The following is a 12,174-nucleotide window of genomic DNA, read 5'->3' on the forward strand; positions in this document are numbered from 1 at the left end:
CATTATATTATGTCAAAGGTATCAATCCAAGAATGAAAGGAAGCCACTATCTGAGGGCCTATTTACACAGTCCTCAGTCCACACAGTCTGTGGGCAACCCCCAGGGGGCACCAAAGAGCTACTTCTTTTTTTTTTAGCACACTGGGATGTAAGAAATCCTGGGTGCTCTTTCCAGGCCATAAAAATCCCAGTAGACAGGTTCTATTGTACAGACTTCCTGGGATCAATCCAGGGCACAGGGAGGTGGGGACTTGTATTACATTATCAGTAATTTGGCTCTTGGCCAAATCTAAGGATAAACATATCAAGACAGAGTACTTCAAGAGTTCAATCAGAAGTTTGAAGCAACAATGCCAGATTCTTTTTGAGAAGCAAATGGTTGTGGCTGAGGCCACCTTATACTGCAGACAGTATCCAGATATCTAGAGTGGTCCAAGCCAGCCACTGAGAAAATAAAGACAGCTGACTGGACTAGGTCTCCTGGGCCCACTATGGTCCAGTTACAGATTTTTAGGGTGCCATTTAAACTTCTTTATTTGGGCAGCTGGGTGGCTTAGTTGGTTAAGAGTCCAACTCTTTTTTTTTTAATATTTTATTTATTTATTTATTTGTCAGAGAGAGAGCACGCACACAAGCAGGGGGACCGGCAGGCAGAGGGAGAAGCAGGCACCCCGCTGAGCAAGGAGCCTGATGTGGGACTCGATCCTGGGACCTTGGGATCATGACTTGAACCAAAGGCAGACACTCAACCAACTGAGCCACCCAGGTGTCCCCCAACTCTTGTTATCAGCTCAGGTCATGATCTCAGGGTCACTGGGCATGGAGCCTGCTTAAGATCCTCTCTCTCCCTCTGGGCCCCCTCCCACTCTCTCTCTCTCCAAAAAACACCAACAAAACTTCCTAATTTATTTAAGAAGTAAACCAGGGGTAAAAATGGAAAGACAGAATCATTGGTACAGGCAATTGTCCATGAACCAGAGTGCTCAGCGCATACATTTATTGGGACACATATACTCTTAATATACTCTTAAAAGAGACATCATTGGGGCACCTGGGTGGCTCAGCGGTTAAGCGTCTGCCTTCGGCTCAGGTCACGGTCCCAGGGTCCTGGGATCGAGCCCCGCATCGGGCCCCCTGCTTAGCCAGGAGCCTGCTTCTCCCTCTCCTGCTCCCCCTGCTTGTATTCCCTCTCTAGCTGTCTCTCTCTCTGTGTCAAATAAATAAAATCTTTAAAAAAAAAAAAAAAAAAAGAGACATCATTATGGTAAGAATGCCCACACACTAAGCCATGAGTCATATATTTCTGAGACATCACTATCCCTTGGTGCTCCTTCTAATCAGGATAACACGATTTTCCATCCACATGACGTACCTTCTCAAAGTCTCGAAGAGCCTGGGTCTGCACCTGAGGGGGTTTTTCAAATGCTCTCAAGGAAGGCGTCTGTCCAAAGAGGGTCTTTTCACCACTTCTCCAGATCTGTGATTGCACTGGAGGGCCTCGATCTTTAGTGTCACTAAGAAAAGCTGCCAGTGAAACAGAACGACAAAAACATTTTATATAACAGTAGCACTATGATCATTCTAACTGGCACATTCCAGCAGAATTTGGTTTCCACAAAATACAAACCAATTCTGGGCCACATGGGAACAGTTCACATAAAGTAGCCTGTGGTTGATCATATTAATAATGGTCGCCAGTGGGGTGCCTGGGTGGCTCAGGTGGTTAAGCATCTGCCTTCGGCTCAGGTCATGATCCCAGGGCCCTGGGATGGAGCCCCACATCAGGCTCCCTGCTGAGGGAGCCTGCTTCTCCCTCTGCCTGCCGCTCCCCCTGCTTGTGCGCACTCTCTCTCTCTGTCAAATAAATAAAATCTTTAAAAAAAAAACAGTGGTCCCCAGTGAAACGCACTGGTTTATGTCTGTGCCCCTTTGTGATATGATGCTCCTGCTACTTCATCAAGAAGTGGAGTCTCTTTCTCTAGCCTTTGGAGACATCAGACTAAGGTGGGCTTAGGGTTGTAGAGACAGGTAGAAGACGTAGAAAAATACATCTTTTCTTGGTTGACAGAAGGAATCAAGGACCCTTTATTACTGAGCATTTTTTTTTTAAGTCTGAAAGAATGACAGCCATTACAATCCACTGAGCTCCATAGACAGCATCAGTATAAGTAAGAGCAAAAGGGGCTCTGGGTCACTCTGTGCCTCACTGAGGAAAAATTAACTCGACATACACTTATGAACAAAGGAGCTAAGGGGCAAAATGTCATCCTATGCTTTTTCCATCCCTTCCTTTTTTTTTTTCTTTTCTCTTTCCTTCCTTCCTTGTACATTCTGGTCTCCTTTGTCAAAAATCAATTGACCATATATGCATGGGCACCAAAAGCAAAGGCACCAAGAGCAAAAATAAACAAGTGGGGCTACATCAAACTAAAAAGCTTCGGCTCACAAAGGAAACCATTAATAATGAAAAGGCAAGCCATGGGATGGGAGCAAATATCCCTCCCTCCCTCCTTCCTTTTCTTTCTGCAAACTTGCCAGAATGAGCACAAGAAGAAGTCTCCAGATACTGCAATCAACTCAGACTTTTGTCTCTGCTAAGAAAAGAAAGAAAAAGAGGAGGAAGACAAAAAGGATCAGGAAGATGATGGTAAGGGGGAAAATGCAGAAGATAAAATATGATGAAGAAGAAAATAGTCATGAGAAATAGGATGATTCCAATGTAGCTTTTATTTTTCTTGTCTAAAAGTATTTAACTCCTCATTACACCACTGGTTTTAAAGAAAAAAACATTGAAATGTAAGGCCGTATGATTTGTTTTTAAACTGCACACTGTACAGTGTCTTCACTTGTGTAAAATTAACACAGTATCAGGCGTGTCTTTTGATAGCCCTGTCCTTAATAGTATATTTTCAAAAGCCACAAACCTTGCCTGGTAGAAGATAGGGGTTTAAATTAGAACAGAAATTTAAAGCAAGTTTTATTGGTGCACAGCACAAATTAGTTATGGATAGAGGTGGTATTTTTTCCATATTCAGTTGTCTTTCATTCAGCTTGTACAAAATAATTGTTGTTCTGTTAATTGTATACCACTCTGTGATTGCAAATTAATAATAATTATAGTAATGTTGCACCTGTTCTGTTGATATTCTGATTACTTCTAAGTAAATGCAAATGCTTTACTAAACAGAAATTGGAAAGAATTATTTCTCCCACATTTAGGCAAAATTAAATAGGCTATTGAACGGAAGGCGATTTGATGAAACAGAACAATACATTATAGTTAGATTAGTGGGATGTGATAGAAGGAAACGAGCCTTTGAAGCTTGGATATGAATCCTGACCACTTGCAAATTGTGGGAAAATAGGCAAATCTCTTTTTTTTTTAAAGATTTTATTTCTTTATTTGAGAGAGAGACAGAGAGACAGCGATAGTGAGAGAGCACAGTAGGGAGGAGAGGGAGAAAGAAGCAGGCTCCCCGCTGAGCAGGGGATGGGGGGGCTCCATCCCAGGACCCCAGGATCATGACCTGAGCTGAAGGCAGAGGCTTAACCGACTGAGCCACCCAGGCGCCCCCAAGGCAAATCTCTTAATTTGGCTGAGCCTCATTGCCTCGGTAAAAATGGGAATAGCAATACTTACCTCACAGAGCTTCTGTGTGAATTAAAGGAAATAAAAAATGAAAGTACTCAACCTAATATCTTGCCTGTAGTAGGTATCATCCCTACCCTTCCATTTTTGCCCTAGCCCTTTGATCTTTACCTCAAAATGGAGGATCTTGATGTTCAAAATAAGTATGGCAGACCCTTGGAATTTGTAGACTTAGCATACACAGTTACAAATGCTAATTTTAAGTGACTCTGAAATCCTCAACACATTCAAATTAAAACCTTTTTCCATGTTGTGCATATGAACCATCTGTGCTTCAAGGCTGGTATGAAAAAGGCAAATCACTTAGCAAAGTAAGTAGAACCCTTATGTGATTAAAAGTTTTTATGAAAAATGCTCCCCAAAAGAGAACTATCTTCACTTTGGTTTCATAATTCAGGTAGCTCCCTGGCTAATGTTAGTTCAGTAATGATATGATATTATTATGAATACATTATAATAATAATATTTACCGGGTGCTTATTCCTCGATAAACTCTGTACTAAGAGCTTCTCTCACTTAATCTCACTTATGAGGCTGACACTACTATTGTACCCATTTTAATGGTATATGAGTAGAGATTTCGTTTGAGTGGCAGAATCTATCTTAATCTTTTTACAAGTGCCTTAAACCTTGCAATTACAGAATCGTTAAAAGCATGAAGAGTTCACATAAGTATTTCAATTATGATTTACTGCACTGTGCTGGGAGGGTGGGAAATTATATGCTACAGTGGTAGGTGCAAGTCTGGAAATTCAGAGAATATTGCCATGATGACTTTAAAGGGGCCATAATTTATGGGAATTATGATCAGCAAGCACTCAAGAATTTATCAAGGTAAGGCCCACGGCCTCCTTACCTGCCGCATGACTTGTTCTAGGTACCATCTCCCCTTCATCCTCTGCAAAATAATCTCTGTGGAAAGAAAACATATTGTTAATTAACGAGATGCCTCCCCACATGGTCCCCCCATCCGTGGGGCAGTAAGACACCTATGTTCTGTTTTCTTTTATTTCTCCACAAGTATTCATTAAGCTCCTACTATATATCAAGGGCAGTGTTAAGTGTTGGAGATACAAAGACAAATGCCACAGGAAGGGTTCCCATCCTCAGTAAGTACCTGTAAAGATAGCCACTGAACAAACAATTCCATCATGAGGGAACAGCAAAGACCCCAAGTCGGGGAGGAAGTCAATGTGTTAGAAGAACAGAGAAAACCAGTGTTGCCACCCAACCGTGTAGGACCTTGTGTGATGGGGTAAGGAGTTTTACGTGAAGGGCAGTGGGAAACCATGGAAGGATTTTAAATGAGGGAGTGAATGGTAAATGACCAGATTTAGATTTTAAATAGATGATTCTGGCTGCTGAGTGGGCCAGTGTGGAGGGAATAGAAATGGATGGGAAAAGCAAGAAGTTGTGATGGTTTTAACTAAGATAAAATACAGTGGAGATGGAGATAAGCAAAAAAGCTCAAGATATGTGTAGGAAGTAGAGCTGACTCAGAAAACTTGGAAACTTGGAAACCAGGGGCGCCTGGGTGGCTCAGTTGGTTAAGCGACTGCCTTTGGCTCAGGTCATGATCCTGGAGTCCCGGATCGGGCTCCCTGCTCAGCAGGAAGTCTGTTTCTCCCTCTGACTCTCCCCCCTCTCATGCTCTCTCTCTCTATCTCATTCTCTCTCAAATAAATAAATAAAATCTTTAAAAAAAAAAAAAAAGAAAAATTGGAAACAAGATAAAGTCTGTTAATGGTAATGTTAAAAATACCACGGTTCGGTAGCAAGAGGTGTGTTTGTCTAGCACAGTGAAAGTCACCATCCGTAGCAAAGAAGGGAAAATTTTTTTCAAAACGTATTCAACAAATACTTGTTAAGCACCTACTATGTTTTTAGGCACTGTTTTAAGCACCATGAATATAACAGTGAATAAAACAGACGGAAATGCCTGCACTTGTGGAACTTACAAAAAGGGGAAACAAATAAGTAAACTGTGTACAGTAATTGGGGACAAGTACTATAAAACATTGAAGCAGGGAATGGGGAGAGGGAGCGCTGGAGGTACAGGGAGAGGAAGGGATTGCAATTTTCAGTAGGCAATGTTTCTCTGAGAAGCAATAGGATAGTCATGGGGGTATTTGGGGAAAGAGTCTTCTAAGCAGAGAATATCAAATACAAAGGCTCACAGGAGGGAGCATGCCAGAGTGTTTGGGAGCAGAAAGGAGGCCAGTATGGCTGGGAGAGAGAGTGAGCACACAGTGAGGAAGTAGTAGGAGAAGTAATGGGAAGGCTGCAGGGGTCAGAGCGTATAAGGCCTTTCAGGCCATTGAGAAGAATTTAGCCACTAGAATCCTGTGAGTCAAAAGGAGAGCTGAACTGAGTGATGAATGTTTTAAAAGGGCTGGCTACTGTTTTGACAACGGACTGGGTGGGGAAGGCAGAAACAGAGAGCCGAATGCAATAATCCTACAGAGAGATGCTTTCAACATTTAAGTTTATTCCTTAAACTCTTGGGTACACCCAGTTAGTCGTTCCAAAAAGAATTCTGTGCCAGAGATTTAGAGGGCTTCTCTTTTTAAAAGCCAGAACACATTCACAGGGAGGCGGAAGAGAGACTTGCATTTGTTTAGAAATTGTTGTTCTTCCTTCTGGGCCTCAGGGCTGGATGCTGGCATGAATCTTCACTTTGTTAAGTTCCAGATGGACATCAAACTACCAGGCAAGGCACATTGGACTACACACACCACCTGGTGGTTTTTATTATTCGAAAGCAGATCAACAGCTTGTGGTTCTTCCAGGTCATCTGCCTCTTTCGCTTCTCTACTTCCCATTAAAAATGTTCCCTGAGAGTAGAACAATTAAAGAGATGATGGTAGCGCTTACGAATCCCCCTCTGTTGAGCTAAAGTAGGGGAAGGATGTTGAAGCCAACAGCCAGAGCAATGTGTTGAAAGATTTGTGGGGAGAAAACTTACACTTAGCTGCTGCTATTCAGCCACTGAATGGATTCTCTTTTACTCAGCCTGCAGACTTAGGTAGGTAACTGTGCATCTGCCATCAGCAACATGGTCACTCCCTAGGCCAAATTCAGCCTAGCCAACATGTTTTCATTTGGTCGGCACAAGGATGACCTACTTCTAACTTCTCTTAGAAAATGAATGGGTCTAGCAACACTGGGCCTGCCTTCCCACCTAGGGGGATAACCTGCTGCTTTTCAACAGAACAAACACATGATCTCCAGTTTGTCACAGTCCTTATCCTCCCTATCTTTGTAGTCCTAACTCGCACACTCACTTATGATACCCGCCTGGCTCCGTGTAGGTCTCTGAGACTGTCACCGTGGTATAGATCAAGTGCAGACAGAATTTCATTTCTGCTTTAATGCATAGTTTTGAGAATGGATAAGGAATATGTGGTATATATACACAATGGAATATTATGCAGCCATAAAAGGATGAGGTCATGCCATTTGAGACAACAGGGATGGACCCAGAGGATATTCTGTTAAGTGAAATAAGACTGACTGAGAAAGACAAATACCATATGATTTCACTCATATGTGCAATTAAAAAAAAAAACCCCAAATGAATAGAGAAACAAAATGCAGAATCAGACCTATAAATACAGAGAAAAAACTGATGGTTGCCAGGGGGGAGGGGTTGGGAAAAATGGGTGAAAAGGAGTGGCAGACACAGGCTTCCAGCTATAGAATCAATAAGTCAGGAGGAGAAAAGGTACAGCACAGGGAATATAGTCAATGATATTATAATAGCGATATATGGTGACAGAGAGTAGCTACACTTGTGATGAACATAGAATGATGACAATACCTAAACTTGCAGCATCACTGTTATATACCTGAAACTAATGTAACATTGTGTGTCAACCACACTCAAATAAAAGGAAAAAAACTTACAGTCTTGAGTAACCTGATTGCTTCAGCACGCAATTCACTAATCTATGATGATAAACTACTAAAATTGGTTCATAAGTCACTTTTACCTCTTGCGCTTCAGTTTCCTCAAATATTTGTAAAAGAAATACACAGATTTTTCTAAGGTCCCTTGCAGTAATTATGCAATTCTATTCCAATAGACGCTTAACTATAAAACTCATTTTAACAATTTCCAAGGATCTGGGGAACTTTCCAGACATGATCTCAATCAATCCTCTTTGCTCTGAAGATTCCACATTATAGATCAGGAGTAGGTTACAACCACGCAGAGCATACAGGCCCCATGAGATACTTCATCTTCTCCAGCCCACCCACACCCACTCTGAGCTAGCTGTCTGCCCATTGTGAATCAATAAGTGGAAGGATAGAGAGGTCACTTTGGATGGGTACTGAGTTAATGGACATACTTACAGTCTCAGGAGATTTTTAAAAATCACTTTAACTCTATTAACAGCTCAAGTTCCCTCCCTTATTGCCCAAGAGTGGGGCTCATCATCTGTTCCAAAAGGTTGGGAAGGAATCTGATGCTCCCCCAGGGAAGGGGCTCATAGTGAAGAAACACAGGGTATATGTCTAGGGGATTGCAATTTGTGACATCTGATAAACCAAAGTGCAAAGAGAACTGACATATACTAGAGACAGACTCCAAGCTAGCTAGGCCCCACACACACACGCCCACGGCTTTGTGAAGCAGTAATATAGGATGGTAAATTCTAAATTTTGCCAAGCCACTCTCTTGCTTAATTTGAAGAACCAAGCATTTTCCAAGTACAACCCACCCACAAGCTGTTCGCCCATTTATTGCTGCATGGTATCTTGCCCATGCTCTCTTGATTTGCTGATAAGTAGCTAAGAAGATATTGGACTCAAACAGCACATCAACATTCAATATCCCATATTACTAGTTTTTCCTACAGTTTTCCAGGGTGATTAGTTTGAGACTAATCAGAAAATAATTGACTTTCCCAAAGCCATCTGCTACACTCTGCTACTCTGTTGCTGTCCAACTGTGCTCTGATGATTTTTTTTTCCAGTAATTTCCTAACTATAGCAGTTTCAATTATGTCAGGAATATCCAAGCCCTCAATTTTCCTTTGCTCGAAAATGGTCACCCTGACATAGCTCCTTTCCAAAATGTAAGCAGCAGAGTGGTACCACTTGTCTATTTTCTCCTAACATTGTGGGGAGGGGGTAGAAACGTGGGTCCTCCTTTCTTACCAAAGGGCGACACTACGGATGGAGCCTTCAGAGAGAGAGTTTCTATAGGGCAGCCATTGGCTTTCCTTTGCAAACTACACATTTGGTGTTACTGCCTTGTATTTTGGTCTGTTTAATTTGTGGACTGAGAAGAATGGATCATGTTATCAGACTATATTATTCACGAGCAATGGCAAGATGGCAACCACACAACTTTACATTACAAAGCAGGTTGTGCAACAAATCTTTAAACAGTATGAGATGGTGGTATCCCAGGACCAAAGTCACCCCCCAAACCATGTCTGAGGAGCTGATGTCTGCCTAGTCCCCAGTACTTTCTTCTCCTTGGTTTCACTTATTAAAATTTTTAACCGAGGGGTATTTCTTCCCTGATGAGTGTGCAAACTCCCAAAGGGATGGTTATTTTCAGGTCTTCTCCCCAGGGCAGTCACGTCCACTTAGGTTGTTGGAGCGCCACACAGTTTGGGCCCCTCCTTCATCACTTACCACCACTCTTGCTTAAGATCTGTAAGCCTGTGGACAAAGGCCATCTCTTGGAGGCATTTTTCTATCTTTCAGACTTATTTTTATAGAGTTTTTTGGGTCATAAACAAAAACTCAGGAGGGGAAAAAACAATCTGCTATAGCAGTACTTAGAGCAAAAACCTGGGCCATGATTGACGTTCTTAGGTTTTTTTCCATTCCTTTTCATAAACATTTATTGAGAAGTGGCTTATATGGCAAGCCCTGGAAACATAAAGATGAAAAAGAAATATACTCCATCATCAAGGTGCTCAGAGTCTACTGGGGAAGGCAGATGGCATTCAAAGAGATAATTACAAGAATAATGAGATTTAAAACAGAGATTGCAGAACATAAATGAGATACCAATTAATTTTGTCCACCTGAGTAAGCACAAACTGCCCCCAGGACCTGCCCCCCACCCCAGGCAATGTTTTTACCTTTCCCTCTCCTCAAACCTTCCTTCTCCAAGCTCTAACCCTCAGGTAGGAGTATTAAGGGAAGTCAAGGGTGCAAACTGGTTCTTCATTTGCATTTCCCTGTTCAACACATTAGCTTTGTCTAACTACTTAGAACCCCCAAAGACGATTTAAAATGTCAAGCAAAGAAGGAAGAGGACTAAGGTTTGTACCATAGTAAAAATGCCTCTAGATATGGACTAGAAGAGAATCTGCACAAGAGATAAGGATGGAGGTTTAGGATAGTAGAAAATACATGTGAATATCTGCCTTTTTTCTTTTTTTACTATTTTATACTAAAAGGTTAATTTTTTTTTTTTTTTAACTAGGCTCCACACCTAGCATGGAGCCCAATTCAGGGCTTGAACTCATGACCCCAAGATCAAGACCTAAGCTGAGATCAAGAGTAGGACACTTAACCGACTGAGCCACCCAAGCACCCCTAACAGTTTAATTTTTATTTTTTAAAAAAGAGAATGTATTTTGATCCAATTTACACTGCCCTTCAATGAAGCCCTCAAAAAAAGATAAACAGTGTAAGAGATTAGGTTCAGTCTGACCTCCTCAAACAGTGGGGATTATGTGGTGTGACAGGAAGGTTGTTGAAGTTTGCTCAGCACTAGACACTGAACCAAACACACATTCCATTCTAATTCTTATATTCTTTTTTTTTTAAAAAGATTTCATTTATTTATTTGAGAGAGAGTGAGAGAAAGCACGAGCAGGGGGGCCGGCGGGGGGAGAGGGAGAAGCAGGCTCCCCGCTGAGCAGGGAGCCCGATGTGGGGCTTGATCCCAGGACCCTGGGATCATGACCTGAGCTGAAGGCAGACGCTTAACTGACTGAGCCACTCAGGCGCCCCTAATTCTTATATTCTTAAAGCGCATTTGACATAAGTAACTAAATTCTGGTCCAAAGAAACCTTTCTGATGTTCAGAGTCAATTTTTTATATACGTATTTTTTAAAGATTTTATTTATTCATTTTACAGAAAGAGACACAGCGAGAGAGGGAACACAAGCCGGGGGAGTGGGAGAGGGAGAAGCAGGCTTCCTGCAGAGCAGGGACCATGGGACCATGACCTGAGCAGAAGGCAGACGCTTAACGACTGAGCCACCCAGGCGCCCCAATTTTTTATATTTTTTATTTGTATCCACATTGAACACTTGCAAATAGAAAAGGGCTGGAAGGAGAACTGTGGCCTACTTTCTCTAATGTGTGAAGTTCTGGCTCTGAGAACTTTTAAATGGTAGGGTTTCACAAGCAGTGGCAGCTTAGGACAGAGACGTCTACAGGTGACCGTCTCTGGACTGCCTGTGCCTGACTTCATAGTTCAACGTGTTCTCTTCCGGTGGAATTCCCCTCAGCACCAATCTTGCATTAAATGTCCATCATTACTGTGGACAACCACCACCACCCACCACCAATGCCGTCACCAGAATTCATTAAATGCCCAATGCTTTCCAGGCAGCATCTCATTCAGTCTTCACAAAATCCTGTGCAGTAGGTCCTATATCACAGATGAGGAAACAAGGGGCCTAGGAGGATGAAGTGACTTGCCCAAGATCATACACTAGCTGGTGTCAAGCCTGAACTTGAAAACGGCACTTGACTCCAAACCTTTACTCTTTCCAATATGTCTTATTTCTACCTACGCCTTTACCGGAAGCTTCCTCTGTACCTGGCTTGACTGCAGGGAAGTGACCCCTGAGAATCTGAGCGGAGAGGGAGGGTGGACAGTGATGCTGTGTCAACATTGGATTTAGACTCAAATCCAGACACCAACTTGTTTTTTGAGATGTCCATCCCGGCTGGACACAGCTCACACTTGAGTATTTGAATACTGGTGTAATAGATGCCATGTGACAAATGAATTAAAATCCTAAAAGGGAAGTGGCTAGTATGAGTTTTTTTATAGGTCCTATCCTGAAAAGTGAGTCATCCATCATTTTATACTTCCCTATCTTCACCCAAATCTCTCTAAATGTTCATACCTTCCCTGAACCTCTTCTGTGCTAACCCTTGCCACCGTCCCTAACAGACAAAGGGAAGAAACTAAAAGGCAGAAGAAGTGATGGGACAGACACAATCAAAACGGGACAGGCCCATAGTGAACAAGCTCTGAGACTTCTCAGATCTTCTTTTTCTCTTGCCAACAGAGACATTGAGTGTATCGTCTATGTCCCCAATGTTACCAAAGCCCACCCCCTTTCAGCACCAGAACTGCAAAAACATATTTGCATGCAAATAGGGTAGAAGGCACAGATGCAGAGCACAAATACAGGGAGATGATAATTTTTTCTCATCTCAAGACCTATCATTATAACCTCTGCAAGCTAGGATGCTTAATTGGCAAAGCCGCCTCAGAACAGAGAGAGCATCCCTCGTGAGTGTCCCTCTGCAT

The 12,174-nt window shown here is 42.3% G+C and overlaps 1 protein-coding gene across 10 annotated transcripts in view; it reads right to left on the reverse strand.

Annotated features, from left to right (window-relative positions):
- The window catches only part of PDE4DIP (phosphodiesterase 4D interacting protein), a 205,742-nt gene that overhangs the window by 149,005 nt on the left and 44,563 nt on the right, over window positions 1-12,174 (reverse strand). For all 10 annotated transcript variants that reach the window (XM_078072541.1, XM_078072540.1, XM_078072545.1 and 7 more), the window contains exons 2-3: window positions 4,506-4,561; window positions 1,373-1,524 (exon numbers count right to left, since the gene is read on the reverse strand). In XM_078072541.1, coding sequence (XP_077928667.1) covers window positions 1,373-1,524; window positions 4,506-4,561 — 208 coding nt within the window. The remainder of the gene's footprint in view (window positions 1-1,372; window positions 1,525-4,505; window positions 4,562-12,174) is intronic.

This window comes from Halichoerus grypus, chromosome 5, assembly GCF_964656455.1.
Source record: "Halichoerus grypus chromosome 5, mHalGry1.hap1.1, whole genome shotgun sequence".
Classification (NCBI taxonomy): domain Eukaryota; kingdom Metazoa; phylum Chordata; class Mammalia; order Carnivora; family Phocidae; genus Halichoerus; species Halichoerus grypus.